We start from the raw sequence: 21,795 nt of genomic DNA, 5'->3' as shown, positions 1-21,795 counted from the left end.
CTGAGCTTAGCCCACATCTCTATCTGTACCTTTCTTCCTGGTACTTCTCCACTCTAGACTTTTGAGGGTTAGAATAAATGTCTGTCTCTGCAGAAATATTGCTCCTGTAGCAAACTTCATTGATTGGATGGTATTCTCTACTTTGTCTTATTATTAATTGAAATTTCTTGGAAGAGTCCCAAAGGATGAGCTAAAGAAAACATTGGAGCAATTCAATGGATTTTTCAGAGAAAAGACTTTTCTTTCTGGTTTCCATTATTAAGATGCCTATAGGCATCAAGAAGAGAACTGTACAGTTTCTTAGATGCTTATAGACATCTTAGTAATGATCGGATTCATCAACCAATAGATAAATCAATTAGCAAGAAAAAGTCTCACCCGTCTTCTTAAGACTCCAATTGAAGGCAACTGCTTTAATTAAATGTGTTAACATTTCGTTTCTACCTGTAGAACGGACCAGCCATTTTGATTGCTTCCTATAGGCTAAGACATCTAGAATTTAATGAAAAGGTCCATTGGTTCAAGTACTTGAGTGCAATCTTCCCTTGTTGTTGTTGTGTGCTATCGTGTCAATTCCTACTCATAGCAACCCTATAGGACAGAGTAGAACTGCCCCATCGTGTTTCCTAGTCTATAGTCTTTACGGAGCTGATCGCCAAGTCTTTGTTCCTGCAGAGCTGCTGGTGGGTCTGAACTGCTGACCTTTTGGGTTAGCAGCCAAGCGCTTGACCACTGCACCACCAGGGCTCATTGCAATCTTCCTTAAGCCTTCATATTTACTTAGAGTTATCACTAACCATGGAGTGGCAAGCCAAAGGCTGCCAGGCAATCCTTTAACACAGACAGGATTCTACTCAAGGCGATGTGATATTGGGTGAGAAGCAGTGCCAGTCTGAGTATGGGGGATGGGCTGGTTATTCTCCATTTGCCCCTAGATTCATTCTTTGCCCTTCTCTCCCTACTCTGTGCCCAGGAGGCTGATTTCCAAAAACTGCCTCACCTGGAATCTTCCCCTCTGGCTTCCCATTGAGTTTGATCAAAGGGCTGGGAGAGAACTCAGGTTTTTATTTCTCATTCTTCCTCTCTTTGGCAGCACAGTTTGGCAAGCATGTGTTCCTTTTCTATGACCACAGCTTCCATGGGACAGTCCTCTCCACTGGACGTAGCACTCTCTGACTTCTGGGAATGGCTTCTTCCCTTTGACCCTGAGGTATTGAGGATAATAGCTTCCAGCCATTGCTAGTCCCTGAGTACTTAACATCCCTTTTTGATTCTCTCAATCCTGCCCACACCTCCATAAATAGTCTCTTCATTAAGTTCTGTTCATATATCCCCTTGAGTATGCCATCTGTTTCCTGCTGAGATCCTGATTGATACAGGGAAGAACATTTCAAACCATTACACAGGTACCATTAGTGGTGGGTGGGCTGACAGAGGCATTTGATCATGAGGGGGAAATTTGGAACAGCATTTTTTTTGTGAGACTGGAGAAATATCTCCTCATGTTTCCGTAGAATGATTTTTTTAGTCAAGTAGCTTTTTAAAACCAAGGTATCAGGTTTGCTACCCACAAGCCCATTTGGCCAGAGAGCAGATATGAGGTTTTGGTTTGGAAGCAGTGCTTTGATGTGCTGTTCCTTGAGATAAGGAGGCCTCTTCTTCCCTGGGTCTGTTGTTCCATTACCCAGATCTCTCAAACATCTATGTTCATAGCTGATACTCTCATCCTTGTATCTATACAACTGCACTACTCATGGGTGTGTTTCTTTGTCTTATCAACTAAAATCTAAGTTCTCGAGGGGAAGAGTCCGTGGTTTTTAGCCTCCTGCCCAGTCTTAGGAGTCCCTGGGTGGTACGAACAGTTAATGCTCTTGGCTGCTAACTGAAAGGTTGGTGGGTTGAGGCCATTCAGAGATACCTCAGAAGAAAGGCCTGGTGGTCTACTTTCAAAAAACTAGCCATTTAAAGACCTATGGAGCATAGTTCTGCTCTGACACACATGGGGTCACCATGAGTCGGGATCAACTTGATGGCAACTGGTTTAGTGACTAGGTGTACACTTTGAACATAAACCCACTGCTGTCGAGTCGACTCCGACCCATAGCAGCCCCACAGGACAGAGTGGAACTGCCCCATAGGGTTTCCAAGGCGCAGGTGGTGGATTCACATTTCCGACATTTTGGTTATCGGCAAAGCTCTTCACCGCTGCGCCGCCAACACTTTGAACATAGTGGGTGTTTATTAATGACAAGTTATTAAACACTCAACTTATAAAAATACTTCTCACTCTTTCCTGGGTGTTTTTGCAGAACCTAAGTTTGAGGTGCCTTTGAAGCAGCCTTTATTTGCATGGCCCTGACTGCTTCATTGGAACGAGAACCGTTCATGGAGAACCATGAAGGCAGGTTGGAATTACACAGCATTTGCATTCAATTGGAGAAAATCTGGTTGCATTTCACATTTCATGTCCAGCAAACAAGCTTCCAGCACAGAGACAGTAGGATCAATATCAGCTTAAGTGAAAGATAAATCTGGGTTTCATCAGCACGAGAGTGAGTGCCAACACGTCTTCAGATGAATAACTTGTCTGAAAGGCAACGTAAAGATCACCAACAAAAGCTTAAGAATGAAGTCCTAAGGAATGGTATGAGAGCCAGAAAAAGTACACAAGAACTGGAGCATGACCCTGAGTGTGCTCATGTACATGAACAGAAATGACCTCCTGGAGGAGGAACAAGATGCCCATGGCAAAAAATGATTCGGCACCTGCTCGGGTGTAGAATGAGTTTTCAGACATGGAAAAGTCCTGGTGGCCTTCAGTCTAAGCAGTAGCACTCAGGCCCTAAAGCTTCAGAACAAATGCACTACCTGAGTCAGACAATATCAATAAATCATTTAAAACCTTAATCTGGGGGGATGCGGAGCTTAGTTCTCACAGGAGAAACAACCAAACAAAAGCCTCCATGCTGGTCAGAAATACCTTAGTGAGATTAATACCTAATTAAATGCAAGTCCAAAGCCAAACATAAAACATGTTCAATACTTTTTCTCTAAATGTGATACAGAAAATGCTTGGGAAAGAGACAGGGGAAGGGTAGAGTCGACAGAAAGCCAGCAATCAGAAGCAAGTAGGTAATGAGAGAAATCCAGAATCAGGTTACTAGGGTTGGAAGGAATTTGAGTCCTAGGTCTACTTGTAAATTATTCTTTCCCTGAGCAGGGGTAGCAAGGAGAAGAAAGGGGTGAAAACCCTAGTAGAAAGGGCATTACTCTTTCAGAGCTTACTTGGCTCTCCATCAGAGATTTTTACATTTTGCCCTGGTGGTGCAACAGTTAAGTGCTCGGCTGCTAAATGAAAGGTTAGAGGTTTGAATTCATCCAGCAGCTCCACGGCAAAAGACCTGGTGGTCTGCTTCTGTAAATATTATAGCCTATAGCAGTTCTATTCTGTCTCATGGGGTTGCTATGAATTGAATCAATTTAACAACAAACAGCAGCAGCAGCAGCCAGCAATATTTTGTAAATGACTCATCAATACAGACAAAACAATTTTCCTAACCTGGCACTTTCCCCTCTCTATCGGATTGACTTGGCGTTTTGGAAGAGAGAACCTTCTTCTTTTAAGCTGGGGGATGGGGCTTAGGTGATGAGGAGCTACTATATAGCAGGCATCCTGCTAAATGTCTTAGTTGTCATGACACGCCCATTTAATGAATGAGAACAGTGAGGCTATGGAAAGTAATTTGCTCAGGTTGTGGGATCTTTGGGGCTCTGGTGGTGCAGTGATTAAGAGCTTCACTGCTAACCAAAAGTTCAGCTGTCAGATCCCCCAGCTTCTCCCTGGAAACCCTACTGGGCAGTTTAGTTCTGTTCTGTCTTGTAGGGTTGCTATGAGTTGGAATTGACTTGGCGGAAACAGGTTTGGTTTCCTGGTTTTGGTGGGATCTTTGTTTCCTCATCTGAAAAACAAGGTGGCTATGATCTTCCCGTGTGAAAGAGCATAGGAATAGTTCATACTGTACAAGGGTAAAGTGTTTGATTATATGGTTGGTGTGTGTAGTGTACTGGGGCACCCATTGTTTCAGGCTGAAGACATTTCCCACATGCCCCAAGGAGCCCTGCTATAGTCCTATGACCAGGACCACCAAGTCCTGGTCCTCCATGCCTTGAACTCAGTGGTTGGTTCATGTGGAAGCATGTGGTTCACGAAGCTCAGTCAGAATACTGCTCTTGGTTGACCTATGGAAATTGGGAGACAGAAGTCCTCTTTTCCGCCCTAAGGTGGAAAGGATAATAATACCTTGTATGAGGCACTTCCCTAAGCCTCTTTGATGTATTGACTTGTTTAACCTCAAAGCAAGCCTATCCATATTTTAAAGCCAAGGGAACAGAAGCACAGAGAGAAAAAGCATCTGGGAGCAGCAGTGGCTGTTTTCTCTGCTACCTGGAGAGTGCCTAGTGCAGAGGAAACCAAACAGAGACAAGTGAGATGAGAGAAGGAGGGAGAGAGAATGGATCGGACAGTCCTGGGTCCTGTATCCCAGCCTCTGCAGGCCTGATGTTCACAGCTTCTCCTTTGTTTGAAGGAATTATTTCAGTTCTCTTCCCAAACAGGTGAGTAGAAATAATTTCTTTTCTGTTTGAGTTAATTTAAGTTGAGTTTCTATGACTTGTAGTTAAGTAGTCATAATAATACCTTATTGATGGCATGGGATTTCTCAAGCCAGAGGACTTACATGAGGCTCTCATACATAGTATAGTAAATAAATAAATTAGATTTCAATAAGAGTCATGACTATTGATATTTTGATATGTCCATTTGGGTGATGGATAACCATGTAATCATTTATTGCCTCAAGCTAATCTTATACGCTCACTTGGATTGACACAACTTAAAGCTAAATACTATTAGAAAATCACATTTCTTTGCTCCAGCATTTGTTGTCAAGATTCAAAATTGCAGATCACAAAAGACAATCAAGAGAAAATAAAGCTTGATTACATTTTATTAAAGTAGTATGACTGTATCTTACTCCTACTTGGGACCATAGGCCTTAGGACTAGAGGAGCTTTTATTTACAGATAAGAAAAGGCCCAAAGAGGCTGATTGCTCAAGGATCTAGAAATAGTGACAGAATGACTGGAAGCTGCTGCCTTTCTCCTTCCTTCTTACAAGGTCATCACCCACAATTGGTAGCCTTCTTTGGGGGTGGATGTAGAGAAGACCCCACAGTACCCTCCAGAAGTCTCTAGTCAACAACAGGCAGTATGGTTCCCCTTCTGTGCCTCCTTTACCATCCTTCTGTCCAACTTCTTCTGCGTAAATTCTCAGACAGAATTGTTTGGGGGCAGTGTAGGTCTCGTCAGAAAAACCAAACCTGTTGCCTTCAAGCCAATTCTGACTCATAGTGACCCTATAGAAATGAGTAGAACTGCCCCATAGGGTTTCCAAAGTGGTGGATTTGAACTGCAGACCTTTTGGTTAGCAGCCATAGCTCTTAACCACTATGCCACCAGGGCTCTCAGAAAGTTTAAAAAAAAAAAAGAAAAGTTAAAAAAAAAAACCACTTGCCATTGAGTTGACTCCAACTCTTAGTGACCTCACGTGTGTTAGAGCAGAACTGTGCTCCCTAAGGTTTTCAATGGCTGTTTTTTGGAAGTAGATTGCCAGACCTTTCTTCCAAGGTACCCCTAGGGGACTTGAACCTCCAGTCTTTAGGTTAGTAGCTAAGCACATTAACTGTGTTTGCACCATCCAGGGCATCCTGTCAGTGGTAGGTTGCCATTCCTCTGTGGACTGAAGCACTGGCCCTAGGATCAGGCCCATGCAGGAGTGAGACACAGGGATCCCTCCAAGGCTGGCCTGCCACTTCTCAGACACCCAGTTGGAGTCCCCAAGTGTGTGTGGGTGCTTATCTTGAAAATCTGTCAAAGTGGAGAAATTTCAGGGAAACTAATTAAGTTACTGACAGCGTGATTCAGTGCAAGTGGGAGCCTTGGCAGGTGGTGGCAAACCTGTGGTGAGTCATTGCCTTAAGCGTGAGTCTGAATAAGAAAGCACAGCTACTGGGGTTACTCTTCAGGCTTGGCTCACTCCCCCGACATGGAAACGAAAGGGCCTTTTGGAGTAGAGTGCCCCCCGATCCCCCTTCCGAGCCCTGCGGAGGGACTACTTATCTTAACTGCTTGCTGAACAATTCAGAACTTCCCCACATAGAGTTTGGAGGCTTGTATATATCAGTACAGCCCAAGTTTGAAAGTGTTGAAGATAGAAATGCGTATTGTTTATGAAAACTCTCATATCAGGTTTCTCAATATTCTGTAGCAGAGCAAGCCTGCCATGACTGCTGAAGGAGAAGGTCTGCATACCGGAAGAATTGTGTTTAGTATAGATGTCTCTCTTTCATGTATGAACCACAGATTTAGAGAGTTGTTGGAGAATTAGGTTTTGGTAAACGACATTGCATTTGAAATTCACTGAGAATGCTTGGTGGGACCCTGTTCTCTGTCAGGCCCTCCCCTGTGTCGTTCTGCAAAGCCACCATCCTTGTGAGGTAGAAAACCCACTTCCTCATTTCCCTGATTTTCATTTCAGGTCTGACATTTCTCAGCAACGTGGCTTGTATGTCATCTAAACTGCTTGTCACAAATACAGATTCCTGGGATTTTTGCACCCTCTAGCGCCGAGGAATCTGCACTTTTAGCAAGCTTTTTGGATAATCCTTTTGTATCCTATACACCGGGAACCACTACCTTCACCGAGTTCAGTATTGAGGGATTACTGAAAATTACAAGGTGCTGTAAAGTCACATGGCTTCTGTTCGTTACCAGATTGGTTATGTGAACTGTTGTGAGGTTACGTGTCATTTGCTGATCTGAATTCCACAGTCTTCTGCAGTGGTTCTCTCTGCTTTCAGTGAGTAGCCCTTTCTCCAGGTATTCCCGACTCACTGCCTGTCAAAACTTTCCACATTCTATCCTGTTAGCACAGACCTGTATTGCTTGGTCAACTGATCTGATGATTTAATCTAGACGAGAGAAGGCTGTCTTTTTCTTCCCACACAACAACTAAATTCTAGCAGCTGCCTTCAATGAAAACTCAAAAACAGAAGTGAAGTCAATGATGTCCGGCAGTGTAGGGGGTGGTGGGAAGTCATATCTGACACCCTCACGGCATTTGTGTAAATGGCCCTACCCATCTCAGGTCATCATGACCCTTCAGACTAATAGTTCCACAGCTCTGGGCAGTTTCTAAGATTATGCCCCCTCCTCTTTAGAAACACATGGATTTCTTCAAAAATACAGTCCTCTGCAGAAGAGTGAAATGATTGCCAGGTGCTGGGTGAACACATGTGTTTAGGAGAAGACCGTGTGCTCTGAAAGACAGCTTGCAGATGAAGTAACCCTCAGATAGGCTTGTGAGCGATGCAAGTTCATCTTACAGAGAAAATTGTCTTTTGTTAAAGGGGAATCAACTCTTTTAGTACACTACTTCTCAAAGGACTTCTATAGGATTACTCAGGTTCTATGTAGACACAAAGAAGCCCTGGAGGCACAGTGGTTAAATGCATGGCTGCTAACGAAAAGGTCAGTGGTTCGAACCCACCAGCTGCCCCACAGGAGAAAGATGACGGTCAGCTTCTGTGAAGATTATAACCTTGGAAACTGTATAGGATAGTTCTACTCTGTCCTATTGATTTGCTATAACTTAGAATCAATTTGATGGCCACAGGTTTGGTTTTATACAGACTCAGTGTTGACACAGCCTGGATAAATCCAATACTTTAGTACACTTACGGCAACATTTAACCTGTATTTTTCAAAATATCCTTTTCTGTAAGAACTGGGATTTGGGGCTGATAGGCTAGATTTTGTTTTTTCTCCTCTCTGTCCTTCTTATGTTGTAACAACATGGGATTAGCTAGTAAATACACACTTGAAATCAGTTTTTGTCATGAAAATGAAACCAAATGCTTTCCTTTGGGTGGAATGAGGACGGAAGAGGAGAAGATCACAAAGCCATGAGTGAGAGTTACAAAAAGAGTCGGCACAACCTGAGGCCTTGATTCGCTTCCCCTCTGAAACATGGGCCCCTTGGTTGCTGGTAGGAGCCCTGGTTGTACAGTGATTAAGTGCTCAGCTGCTAACAGAAAGGTAGGTAGTTCAAATCTACCAGCCACTCGGGAAAAAGATGTATCAGTCTGCAGGTCTCCTCTGTCTTACAGGGTCGCTGTGAGTTGGAATCAACTCGATGGCAATGGGTTTGGGTGGTTGTTGATGGTCCTTAGTTCCTGGTGAGAAATCTGACTAGAGGCATGACACTTGCTTTGAGTTTAACATTTCTTAGAAAGCTGGAGAAAGGAGCCCTGGTGGTGCAAAAGTTAAGTGGTTAGCTGCTAACCAAAAGGTTGGTAATTTGACCCCACCCAGCAGTTCTGTGGGAGAAAGACCTGGTAATCTGCTTCGGTAGATATTACAGCCTAGAAAACCCTATGAGGCAGTTCCTCTCGGTCACATGGGGTCCCTATGAGTCAAAAATTGACTCGGCAGCACCTAACAACCACAGAAAACTGAGATGAAAATTCTACTGATCATGTGGTCAACCGTTTAACCCAATGACACAACACAGTGCCAAGGAGCTATAATCGCTGGTTTGCTTCCAGTATTTATGAGTCATTTAGTTTTGTCTAATTAGAGGCCAAAGCTTTCACGTTGATTCCATCCAGCTATCTCAAAAGGTGTGATGTATTCATAAGGAAGACTCGATAATTGAGGCTAGAGGGGTCTTTGATAACTTGTCACATCTCAGTAAAGATAATGACAAAAGCTCAAAAGGAAGGCCATCGATGTTCTACCTGTTTTCTAACAGTATTTGGATTCTAGCAACGGCATCAATAGATATTTTTTTCCTTCATGACAGGGGCCACAATCCTTATCTGAAACCCTTGGGGCCTGATGTGTTTTTAAATTATTTTGTTTTTCAGATTTTAGAAAGGTAATGAAGTGCATGTACTGTTTACTTGATAACACCTGCAGTAGGATCTGGGTAACCACTTTGTAATAAACTACAGTATATCTGGAGAAAAATGTATAAACAGTCATATAAAGTGGGATAAATAAATACTACAAGTAGTCCCAAGTCTGTTCAGATCAGGCGCTGCCAAATGAGTTGTGTCAAACTTAACACAAAAACAAAAAACATTTGGTTTTTAGAGATTTTTAGATTTGGAGTTGGAAATAGGAGATTGTGGATTGATATCTGGAAGTAGCTTGAAACCATTCAGAAATCTGCATTTTCAGTTCTTACTGACTTCAGTGGGTAATTTATCCCACACGTCATTGGCCTAAAACATCTTCTTTAACACTGAAAACGTTACATCTAATATGTATACTCGTTAGTTTGTCAGCATGCTCCTGGTGACTCAGTGACTATTATTTCTGGTTATGGGAAGCTTCTGAAGGCTCACTTTCCGATTTTAGACAATTGCACTTGACATTGTGCACGGCACTTAGAAAGTTCCTTTGATTGCAAGCAAGAGAAGCAGATTCTGACTTAAGCAGAAAGGGAATTTATTGGGAGGCTACGGAATCAAAGGAATTGCTGAGGAGCCATGCTTGGGACCAGCAGGTTCAGGGAAGCTTGTGGATTGAGATTAGGAATATTTCTTCAGGACTTCGCACCTCCACTCCTTTTCATTCTGAGTCACTGTGCTGAAGATCAAGCCCCGGGCAAGTCTGAGAGGCTGAGAGACGCCTGTGCCCACCACTTGCCAGTGACAGCCTCACACTGAGACTGACACTCCCACCCAGCCTGAGAAAAAGGTGGGGGTGGGGAGAATCATTCCAAGACAGGAGATGAGGCTGCTGTTACTGCAAGAGCACAAAGGGACCTGATGACAAAACAAAACACACCTAATGAAAGGCCTCCTTAGATGTCAAAAAACATTTTCAGGGTGCCATTCTGAATCCTCGGCTTTTTGTTGTTGTTAGTTGCCGCCAAGTCGGCTCTGACTCATGACGACCCCACACGTGCGGAGTACAACTGCTCCGTGGGGTTTTCAAGGCTGTGACCTTTTGAAAGCAGATAGCCAGATCTTTCTTCTGAGGTTCTTCTGGGTGGGTTTGAACAGTCAACCTTTCAGTTAGTAGTCCAGCACTAAACCCTGTGCACCACCTAGAGCCTCCTTCCTTGGATTTTCAGGGGCGTGCAAAGTCCAATTTTTGAGGCCTTCCTCATACAAAGCTTACTTCATCCGTGCACAGGTGAGTTGCTTTCTTCTAGACTTTTGTCAACATGCTTGAGTGCAGGGGCTGGAGTTGTTTGCCCTTAGATTTTATTCTGTCTTGGTTCAGTTACTGAGTTATTTTCAGAGTGATCATTTAACGAGGAGTGTGTTTCCTACCAAGGCAACCCTGACGGGGGAAGCTTAGCAGCAGAAACCAAGTCCTCAATAAGAACATCCAAATAAATATTTAGATTCTCTGCTAAAATCAACGTAAAAATGACAACCACGTATCACATGGATCAAGAACCAAGAAATGAATATGGTCTTTGCTCCTTCATTTACTGCTTAAGCTTTTAAAAAAGAATATCACTAAACTCCTTAAGCCCCGTGTTTCTTTAAGTGGCTTTTCAAACGGCAAGCAGTTTTCCCAGGCAGGCGCCAATGTGTGTGCACACAATCTCCGTTTGAATGGCTCATGACACACATTCTTACCTGATACTCGTATTCTGTGAAAGGCAACAGTTCAGAGTCAATGAAAAAGCTCGAGCTCCCGTTATAGGTTAGCACTGGATTTGATTTTCCAGGCTGAGTCGCTATTTGCCTTCGGTACAGTTCATAATACAGAACTTTTCCATTTGGCTGAAGCGGTCCTGCCCACACGAGAGAAACAGTGGGCCGGAGTCCTCCTGGAGCCATCTGTACCTCTAGGTGGGGCGGTGGCTGCATCAGAGGTGGAATTTCAGGGGTCTCTATGGGTGCCCAGTCACTGGACGCACATCCCAGCATGGTGCACGCTCGGATGCGAACTTCATACCTTTAGGACACAAGGCAGAAATCACTGATTATCAGCAGAACAGATTTTCATGGGAAGAGTCTTTAAAAGCCCAAGTGTTTTCAGAAAAAAAAAAATAATTTTAAATAAGTTTATTTGTTATTTATAACCTGTTGCTTTTGAGTAGCTTCCAACTCATGGCAACCCTGCGTGCGTGCGTCAGGTGGAACTGTGCTTCATAGGGCTTTCAGTGGCTGATGTTTTGGAAGTAGATTTCCAGGCCTTTCTCCCGAAGCCCCTCTGGGTAGACTCCAGCCTCCAAACTTTTGGTTAGGAGCTCAGCACCTTAACCTTTTGCACTACCCAGGGACTGACCCTTTTGAAGAATAACGAAGTCCTGTGCCCATCGAAGTCTTATATTTTAAATGTTCCTGATTTTCCAAACTAAAGGGAAGATTCTCATCTGTCTGGAATAGGTGGGCACAATTCTTTTCCTAAACAGGAATGTATGGGGTGAATAAACTCTCAGGATTCTTTCCAGTGTGAAAATTCTGGCACTCTGTGGAATTACTTAACATGGTGATGATGAAGGCATGGCTTGGGGAGGATGTGCTGGTTTTTGGCTGCCCTAGGCTCCTCCCACCACTGTAGTTGGGCTAAATGATTTCCCACAAATATGTCCAGGTCATGAAGGAACATCATGGAGTGAAGGTCTCAGTGGTGATAAATCCCCTCACCTGATACCTGACATCTTAAAACGGGCCCTCTTCTACCACATTAAGACCTTTGGGGGCCAGAGTTAACTCAGCTACACTCTGGATTATCAATCATGGAGACACCTTATCACCACCCAGTTAAACTCAACCAATCAATTATGTTTGCCTCAGAGCTGGTCTGCCACGTGGAAAAGTCTATTTACATAGCAGGGACATTTACCTTCCAAAGATGGGGGCTTTCCTTACTAAGAAGTGCCTGTGGCTGAAAATGAGAGCTTCCTTCACTGTTCCCCATGCCCTAGAGATTTTATGACACCCCTAATGTTCCCTCAAACTCCTAGACTCTCTCCCTTTATCTCGTTTCTAGCCCCTTCCCCTTCATTTTCTACCTTCTCTCTTTGCTCCTCTGATCACTGTTTTCTGTTCTCTTGCTTTATTTCTATTTCACATTTCCCCCTCTCAATTACACTCCTGAATTCCTTTGCAAAAGGCGCCCTGGTGGCGCACCGGTTAAGTGCTCGACTGCTAACCCAAAGACCAGTGGTTGGAACCCATCAGCCACTCTGCAGGGGAAAGATGTGGCAGTCTGCTCTGGTAGAGATTACAGCCCTAGGAACCCGGTGGGACAGTTCTGCTCTGTTTTATAGGGTTGCTATGAGTTGGAGTCGATTTAACGGTACACAACATTCCTTTGTGAGGACTCCTGGTGGTGCAAGGGTTAAGTGCTCGGCTGCTAACTGAAAGGTTGGCCATTTGTACCCATCTAGTGTCTCCGCAGGAGAAAGACCTGGCGATTTGCTCCTGTAAATAAAACCAGGAAACCCTATGGGGCAGTTTTACTCTGTCACATGAGGGTCACTATGATCAAAATCGACTACCCGATACCTGAGAACGATGCTCCTTTGTGACGTCCCTCCCCACTTCTGCTCCTCCCTCCTTCCCTCTCCTCTTGTGCCCATCTCCTCTTGGTCGCCAACTCTTCATCTCACCAAGCTGAGGTCGGCAGCCTCCGGGGGGCTGAGCCCCACGATGTGCTACCAGTCCACTGGTGAACAAGCCGTTGGCTGCGCAGGGCACAGCTGACCACCAAGCAATCCCATGAAGTCAGAGTTGGTTATCCACGTGTGGATTATTGATTTCCTGGATTATTTGTGGTGGTTTAAAAATTCTGGATCAGCTTCCTTCTGCTATTGAGGTTATTCCCAAGCTACTCCTTCCTATGGACAAGTTGGGGGGCTCCAAGGAGAACAGAGCAACTTGCAATATTTGTTTGATATTAATCTGTTTTTAAAAAAAGACTACTAAAAAAAAAAAAACCAACTATGTGATCTATGTAATGGATTGAATTGTGTCCCCCAAAGATATGTTGAAATCCTGACCCAGACTCCTGTGAATATGACCTTGTTTAAAAATAGGGTCTTTAAAGATGTTATCAGCAAACATGGTCCTAAGCTAATCTTTGTTGTGTCTTATGAAAGAGAAGAGACACAGAAAGACAGACAGAGGGAAAACAGCATGCTGCAGTCATATGCCAAGGAATGCCTGGGGCTACCAGAAACTGAGAGAGACAAAAAAAGGGTCTTTCCCTAGAGCCTTTGGAGAGAACAAGGTCCTGCCGCACTGAATTCAGACTCCTAGCCTCCAGGCCATGAGACAACAAATTTCTGTTCTTCCTAAGCTCCCCAGTTCATGATATTTGTTATGGCAGCTCAAATCCCAACTTCCGATAGACATAGTTCTGTTTGCCGCACCAGTCACGTACCTTTAATGAGAATGAATAATGAAGAGACATCACTCACAGCCTTACGTGTCATTGCTAGGTTTATCAGATAAAGCAAATATATATTTTTCAGCCTGAAAAAAGGTCCCTCTCACATCTGGAAGACCCTTGTATTCTCTAAAAATCTTTTTGAATAATGATTTCAAAGGGGAGCAAATTGATATGATTTTTAAAACTTGCAGGCAGAGTCAGGTAAAACGGAGGCAGCATAAAATGTACATCTCTGCAGCCAGGCTGGGCCTTTGGTACGCTCCAAATCAGGACAAGATAAAAGCCGGTGTGTATACCTCGCATGGGGATTAGCTATGGAGGATACCTACGGAAGTTTTAATTACTGTTTAATATTTAATACGACCCTAAATAATTATCATGAGTAGATGCACAGAACCATGAATGTTTCATTTAAACAGCACTATATGTCAGAGATAATTAAAGGAGGGATCGAATCTGCACATCAGTAGATTACAGTAATAGCTGAATTTTGCCTGCCATGGTTGGAAATCAACATAGTTCTACCCTTTAATTCTATTAAGTGGTTCTGTTCATTTTACTAAATTTTAAGCATAAAGTGTCTTTTATTACTCTTCTCTCTGGGCATGTAAGTCACTTAAAAATGTGATGGGGAAAAATACCAAGCAATCCTTTGAATTATAGGAAGAGGAGGCAGTGGTAAGATTCCTTTGTATGGAGAGCAATACACTTTCATGCATGTTGGGAGGTCCAGAGGGGAGAGCCGAGAATACCTGAGTTAGCAGAGAGAAAGCCTGAGATCAGAGTGGGGGAATTTTGAGGGGGGTGAGTGTGTGTGTGAAGACACATAGTCCGAGTAGCCTCATTATCTCTAGAAGAAGAGCTGGATTCAATGAGAAGGGCTCTCTCCAAGACATATTTTGGTTCAGTCCAACTCTGGCCGGTAATAGCTGTCACCGACTGACACTCTTTTCATGCTTTAAAATAATGTTTCATTTTCTTCGCTGCCTGGGTCACAAGACCCCGTCGGGGCTCTTAGAACTGTTGAGGGACCTGCATGTTTCCAGAAGGGTCTAGACTGAGAGAGCTGGCCCCATCTCTACACTACTTGTTCCAGACATCATGGTGAATCATAAATATTTCTGAAAGGTTGACTCTCAAAATGTCACCAGCCAGAATCTTTCTCTCCAGAAACTATGCAAACCAGCTTTGCTGGGTTAGAGTGTGCTTCATCCACTGTTAATGGTTAAGTGGATGGGGTTGGGGACATGTTCCCTTCCTGCTTTTACAGTTCTCACTAGAACTGCCTGAACACTCATGCAGTAGAAATGACAGTGACTCACAGTTGGTTACCTACCTCTGAAATGGCTGTAGCTGGCTTACGACGAACGACCGAGTACCAAAAGAATCATGAGTTGTGTTTATGTGTATGATTTTTGTTTCTCTTTCAAACAGCTCACGGATGAAGAGGGTGTAGTTGACAATCTCGCCATTCATCTTCACTGGAGGGTCCCAACTCACTAAGATCTCGTGAGAGTTCTTGGACTGTAGTTTTGGAGGCTCCATCCCTGAGGGAGCTGAGGGATTGGTTCGAACTTTGACGAGCGGACTCAAAATACCACCTTGGCTGTTGCTGGCAGTCACTGTGTAGCCGTACTCCACACCCGGGGTGAGGGTAAAATCATGGTAGTGAGTTTCCAGTCCAGTATACACAATGGCTCCATCCCTCCTAAGTTCGTAACTTCTGATTTGGCCATTTGGGGTTCTTGGAGCTTTCCAGAGGATTTCTATTGATTCTGAGCCTGTGACTTGCAATCTGGGAGCATCCATGTTCTGTGGCGGGGCCTCCAATGTCCAAGTAGCTATGGATGTGGTAGCTGTGCATCCACCGTTGGTGCAGGCTACCAGGGAGAAATTATATTGGGTGTAAGGCTGCAGATGAGAAACCAGCAAGGAGTGGCCCTGCCCAGCGTGGTGTTCCTTACCATCAAATATAAGCAGATATTTAGTGATCTTTCCATTTTGAATTGATGGTGGTGACCAAGATACATTTATTTGAGTGGCACTGATGGCCTGAAGAGCTGGAGGGCTGACCCCTTCTGGAGCAGCCTCGGGAGTTTTGATGTTGGTGGGTTTGCTGGTGGAGCAGCCTTCAATTGTGCAGGCTATGACTGCGTAACTGTATGTAGAAAAAGGAAGTAGGTCTTCATCTGTGTACTTGAAAGTCACAGCATCAAAGCTGAAAGGATATAGCATTCCATTCCTTTGAAGCCTATAGGACTGGATAATACCATTAGGCTGTTCTGGTGGGATCCAGGAAATCAGCAGTCTTAGGGGATGCGTAGACACATAGGACATCTCAGGTGGAGAGATGCCTTCTGGAGGCGCTTGTTTAGTCTTTACCACATTCCAGGAGCTACAGGTATGGCCTGCTGAATTCCAAGTGTTGATTTTATATTCATACTGTGTCCATGGCTGCAAACCTGTGTCATTATACATAAATGTATTCCTTTCAGTATTATATTCTGTGAAAACAATTTTCTCATCGGCCAGGATTGTCTGGTTCCCCCAAGCTTTTCCCTCGAAGCATCTGCGAATCACTTCATAGCGAATTATCTTTCCATTTGGGTTAACAGGCTCAGACCAGCTCAGCTCAACACTGGTGGACCCCACAGACTGAACTGTGGGAGCCAACTGAGAGCCGGGAGGGGCCTCGCCTGTCCACAGAGGCTGGGATGCTGAGTGTGCACAGCCTGCCCTGGTGCAGGCCTCCAGCGTCAGTGTGTAGACAGTGAAAGGGTCCAGACGACGGAAGAAAAATTGACGGTTGAAGCCAGTGTACTCCAGGATACCGTCACTGAAGACGTTGTAAGTCTGAAGGAAGAAGAGAAGCAAAGGGTATAATTTACAGCATATGCCTTCATGGTGTTGCTAGTTTGTGCCTCTTAACCCTTTCTCCCCTTTCATTCCTTATCTTGATGACCCTAATCCAGAAGAAGCATTCTGAGATTAATTTTGGGAATGTGATTTTCTCCAGTTAATCTAAGATCTGCAGAAAGGGGAATATTGACTTTTTTCTCCCTTCCTCCTTCCCTTCCTTTCTCCTTCCCTTGTTCCTTCCCTCCCTCTCTTCCTTCCTTCCTTCTTCCTTCTCTCTCTCTCTCGCCTTCCCTTCCTGCCTCCCCTACCCCACTTTCTTTCTCATTTGGATAATACCTAAGCATTTTTCTAAAAGCTAAAGATTATTGAGCCTGATTCTTTGACTTCAACAGTTTTCATGGACTTTCTTCCTTTTTTTTTTTTAAAGCAGTGAATAGTACTCAAATCTCCCATTTTGTGCTTCTGATCTTATCCCAAGTAAGGGGAATAGGGCCTGTCTACAGTGTCCATCTCCCTCAGCATTAGCTGGGACCTGGGATTCTAATGCTTCATCTTTTGTAACAAGGTTCCAGGGCTGAAAACATGTCTGTATGTATAATATAGTATATAATAGAAATAAATATATATTTATCCTTTACATAGTATTTACAAATTCATTTATAAAGTAAATAAATTTTATTAATAAATTTATAAAATAAATTTTTATTTATAAAAATTCATAAATATTATTATATGAATACATAATGTAAACTGATTACTAGAAGATGGGGGGGTGGGAAAAAAAACACCCTGTTTTCTCTTGCAAGTCATGGAAGAACCGATTGCTCCTTTGTGGCCAAGTATTCTTTTGTTCTGGTGAAAAGAATCTGAACAGTCATTATACAAATGTAGAGCAAGTTTTCATCCCTGTATTATTCTCTGTTCTTTGGGAAAAATGGGAAACACTGAACTTGAATGCAGGCGTTTGTGAAGAATGGTCTTCCTCTCTCTTCCTGCTTCACCGCTCCTGAGAGATATGGCACAGTCCTGATTACGTCAACGACTGCCTGTACGTGATAGTGACTCTCAAGGCAGTACAGGGCACGTAACAGAGTCCCTTGGGAAGCGTGACTAGTTTGAAACATCCCCACAGGTGGTTTCTGGAGAAGCTTAACTTGGGCTGTGTTGTCAATAATACTCTAATGTTTTTTAAGATTAAATAGCCTGGACTTTTGGAAATTTACTTATGTTTTGCTATTGCACTTGTGATTTTTCTTCATGGGGTCCCAGGGTAAGGCCATACCCTTGAGGAGGGCACCACGTGTCTTTAAAAGGGAGCTTAGATTCCATAATCAAAACTCAAGCCTCTCTCTGCCCATCGTTTTCACCTGGAAAATCTCTTAACTTAGGTTAAATGTAGCTCTCTATCTGTACCCAGCTCTTAACTGGCTTCAAAAAAATTACCTAACCAGGCTGTCTAGTCTCACTTTAAACCTCTTACCATAAATTTTAAATACATGGTTATCAATTGTAATCCTACTCTATTTCCCCATATGTTTGCTGTCTCATTTTCCAAAATGGTTATTTCATATGTTTTATTTTTCCCACAGGAGCCCTGGTGGTACAGTGGTTAAGAGCTCAGGCTGCTAACCAAAAGGTCAGCAGTTGGAATCCACCAGTGGCTCCTTGGAAACCCTATGGGGCAGTTCTACTCTGTCTTATAGGGTTACAATGCGTCAGATTCGACTCAATGGCACAACAGTAACAACAACATTTTTCCCACTAGCCACTGATACCCTCTTCCCTTCTTCCTGGTTGGTTGTTGACATAACCACATATTTCATTCAGAAAATAGAAGCAATCAGAAGCAAATGTCTTCATATTATATATTATCATCCCCATAAATGTGTGGTAGTAAGAATTTGGCCTTCCCCAAAGAGAGGTCTAGTCTTTGTCTAGGTCCTGGAAGAAAACCTCTAACCCCCTGGAATTTGACAGGAATGCCTTTATTATCTATGGTTAGCCCCTTGGACCACACCTGATAGTTTATGCTAATGAGGTGATTCAGGGTGGGGATGGCCATTCCCCATAGTCATAGGATGGGAGCTGACCATGCCAGAAAGACCAACCATGTGATTCGAGGGTGGAGGCTTCCAGACTGACCTTGGGGGAGGGGAACTGTAGATTGAGTTCAGCTATGTGGGCAATGAATCAATCAATCACACCTTCTAAATGAAGCCTGAATAAAATTAAAGCTTGGGTGAGCTTCCTGGGTTTGCAATACTGTGTCCTTAACCTCAAAGTTTGGCTAACTTTGCGTGAATTTGGACTTACACTACTTGCCTTCCCTCCTTTTGCTATAGATGAATTATCTCTGTCCCTGTTAAAGGCCACTGAGTGCTGGATCTCATCCTCCTCCTTTCTAGGGACTTCACTCCTGCAATTATTCTCCTTGCCTTCTGCATCACCAACTTATCTCCCAGTGGTTAAGAGCTTGGCTGCTAACCAAAAGGTTGGCAGTTTGAATCCATCAGTTGCTCCTTGAAAACCCTATGGGGCAGTTCTACTCTGTCCTATAGGGTTGTTATGAGACAGAATTGCCTCAGTGGCAATGGGTTTGTTTTCTTTTGGTTTTTACTGGGTTATTGCCATTAGCTTATTTATACTCTAGTGTTTTCCATTGATTTTAAAATAAAACTTCTCTTGATACCACACTTTCCCAGCTAGTGCTCCATTTCTCTACTTTCTTTTCATCTCAACCAAATCCGTTGCAGTCAAGTTGATTCTAACGCATGGAGACCCTATAGAACTGCCCCATAGGGTATCCATGGAGTGGCTGGTGGATTCAGACTGCTGATCTTTTGGTTAGCAGCTGAATTCTTAACCACTGTCCCACCAGGGCTCCATAGCAACTTCTCTAAAGAGTCCCCTAATTGCTCTCGTCACTTCCTCACTTGCCTCCCTTCTCTCCTCCATCTCCCTCAACCAGGCTTCCTGTGCCACCACTTGGATGAAACTGTTCTTGTCAAGATCACAATGACCTCCTCATCCCCAAATTCCAGCGTTACTTCACTGGCCTCATTTTACTTGATTGTTCAGCAGCATTTGACATATTTTCTCTTTACTTCTGGGACATCCCATTCACTACTTATCTATCTGCCTCACTGGCTCTTCTCAATTTCCTTTGCTGACTCGTCTTCCTCATCTTGATCTCCAGATTTTAGTGTGCCCAGGGTTTGACTTTAGGTTCTCATCATCTCTATTTACATTCTCTCCGTAGCTGATCTCCTGCAGCCCCATGGGCTTAAATAGCACCTATATGCTATTTCCGAATATACAACTCAGTGAATATACATCTTATGAATATACTTGTCAGTGAAGAACTGTCTCCAGAGTTCTAGACCTACACCTTCAGCTGGCTACTTGCCTGGTCAAACTTACTTATCTTCCAATTCTCCCCTTCCCAGATAATGGAGCAAGGCCAAAATTCAGAAGTCACCCTGAAGTGCTCTGTTTCCGTCATGGCTCACATCCAGTCCCTTAACAAGTCTTGTCAGCTCCACCTTCCAAATACATCTCCAATTCACCCGTATTTCTTTACCTTCATGACTCCCACCCTACTTCAAGCCACCACCGAGTCTGCCCTGAATTTTTTCAATAGCTTTCAAGCTCCATTGGTCCCTTATAATCTATTTTCCACATAACAGCCAGAGTGATCTTGAAAAACATAAATCTGATCCTACCATTTGCTTAAAGCCTTCAGTAATTTTTCATTGCACTTAGAAGAAATTCCAAACACCTTAACACAGCTGACAAGGTGGGGCAAAACCTGGCCCCTGTCAATGTTCTCCAACCTTTCTAGTTGCATCTTTACCCCCCTCCCAGTGCTTCATCCACGCGGGCTTTCTTTCCTTTCCTTGAATACACCAAGTTCATTCTTGGCTTCAGGCCTTTCATTTGTTGTTCATTTTGTCTGGAACATTTTGCCCACATATCTCCACATGACTGACTCTGTCTTGTCGTTCAGGGCTCGCCTCAGATGTCAACTCAATTCAAATGTTCATCCATTCTAAATTAGCCTGAGCCAGGCATAATTACATTACCCTGTTTCCTTCTTTCTTTATTTTTGTAGCATTCATCACTCTGAAATTTCCTTGTTTGTTTATGCACTAGCTCACCATTTGCCTCTCTGTACTCCCAGCGTTCACATTCTTCCACACAGTCACTCATACGTGCATGCAGACACCTCAGGTCTACGGAGGCAGAGATGTTGCCTGTCTTGTTTACTCCAGAATCAGGACTTGACACTTAGTAGAAGCTCAACAATACTTGGTGAAATGTAAATGAAGGAAAAAGGAGTCTAGATTTCTGTTGTCAGTCATGCTGGTATGAGGCAGTCTCTGGGATAGGAAACAGACGGGGTAGGGGGGTGCGGTGCTTTGATGGATGTAAAAGGAGAAACTCTTTTTTCTGATGAAGGCCTCAGTGTTATGGCTTGAATCTCCTGCCCCAGGGTAGGGGATGTCTGGGTGTCACAGGGAGGCCGGCTGGTGGAGACAGACTGGCTTGTGCTACCGTCGCAGGCCTGGAGCAGGCAGAGAGGCAGCCGCTGCATAAGCAGTGAGGCGGCCTGCAGGAAGGCCCGCGGGGACAGACCTGGGCCTGCTAGAGTTCTAAGTCATTGTCATGATTTTCCTCTGTTGGCCCTCTCCTAGGTCTTTCAGGAAATCTTTATTAAAAGTTACACCTCAGTCTTAACTATTGTATTTGAGATTAATGGGGGAGACTGCCACTTCGAGGAGCAGTGAAGGAGATTCATAGAGTTTTCGTTGGCTGCAATCTTTATAGGAGTAGCTCTCCGGGTCTTTCTCCCACGGAGCTGCTGGGTAGGTTCAAACTGCCAGCTTTTCAGCTTCCTAATCTGTCTTAGTCTGGAAGGTCTGCTGAATCCTGTCGAGTATCATAGCAACATGCAAGCCACCACTGACAGATGTGTGCTGACTGCGCATGAGGTGTGTTGATCAGGAATGGAACCCAGGTTTCTCGCACGGATGGTGAAAACTCTACCACTGACCCACCAGTGTCTTATGGTTCCACTGGGCACGGAATCTTCTCGAGTCGGGAGCTGACTCGGTGGCAGCTAACAACAACCTCAGTGAGGGAGGGCAGCGTGTTGACAGCAGCTGCAGGCTGGGGGACCAGAGCAGTGCTCCAGGGCCAGAGGAGACTGTAGGCAGAGGCGGAAGTACAGGTTGACAGGTGAGTCACCACATCCTTGGGGAGGACCTTCAGGAAGGAGAGGAAGCCTTGCTTTCATGCAGGTGGGGCTCCAAGCACCAAGATGTGGACGATTAGTAGAAATGCGGCCTCGTTTGTACTCACAGCTGGTGAAGCCTGGGATATAGGTGAGACATTTACAAGGCCGTTTCTAGTGACTACTATAGAAGTTAGGGAGTTAGCAGAAGAGTGAGA

General features: G+C 44.0%; 1 protein-coding gene across 1 annotated transcript in view; it reads right to left on the bottom strand.

The window, feature by feature from the left end:
- The window catches only part of USH2A (usherin), an 894,134-nt gene that overhangs the window by 39,087 nt on the left and 833,252 nt on the right, over positions 1-21,795 (bottom strand). The window contains exons 63-64 of the mRNA XM_003419876.4: positions 14,822-16,338; positions 10,719-11,040 (exon numbers count right to left, since the gene is read on the bottom strand). Of these exons, the coding sequence (XP_003419924.2) occupies positions 10,719-11,040; positions 14,822-16,338 (1,839 nt within the window). The remainder of the gene's footprint in view (positions 1-10,718; positions 11,041-14,821; positions 16,339-21,795) is intronic.

The sequence above is a fragment of the Loxodonta africana genome, chromosome 25 (assembly GCF_030014295.1).
Source record: "Loxodonta africana isolate mLoxAfr1 chromosome 25, mLoxAfr1.hap2, whole genome shotgun sequence".
Taxonomy (NCBI): domain Eukaryota; kingdom Metazoa; phylum Chordata; class Mammalia; order Proboscidea; family Elephantidae; genus Loxodonta; species Loxodonta africana.
The sequence above is the reverse complement of the archived record's forward strand: the minus strand, read 5'-3'. Positions and strand labels throughout refer to the sequence as shown.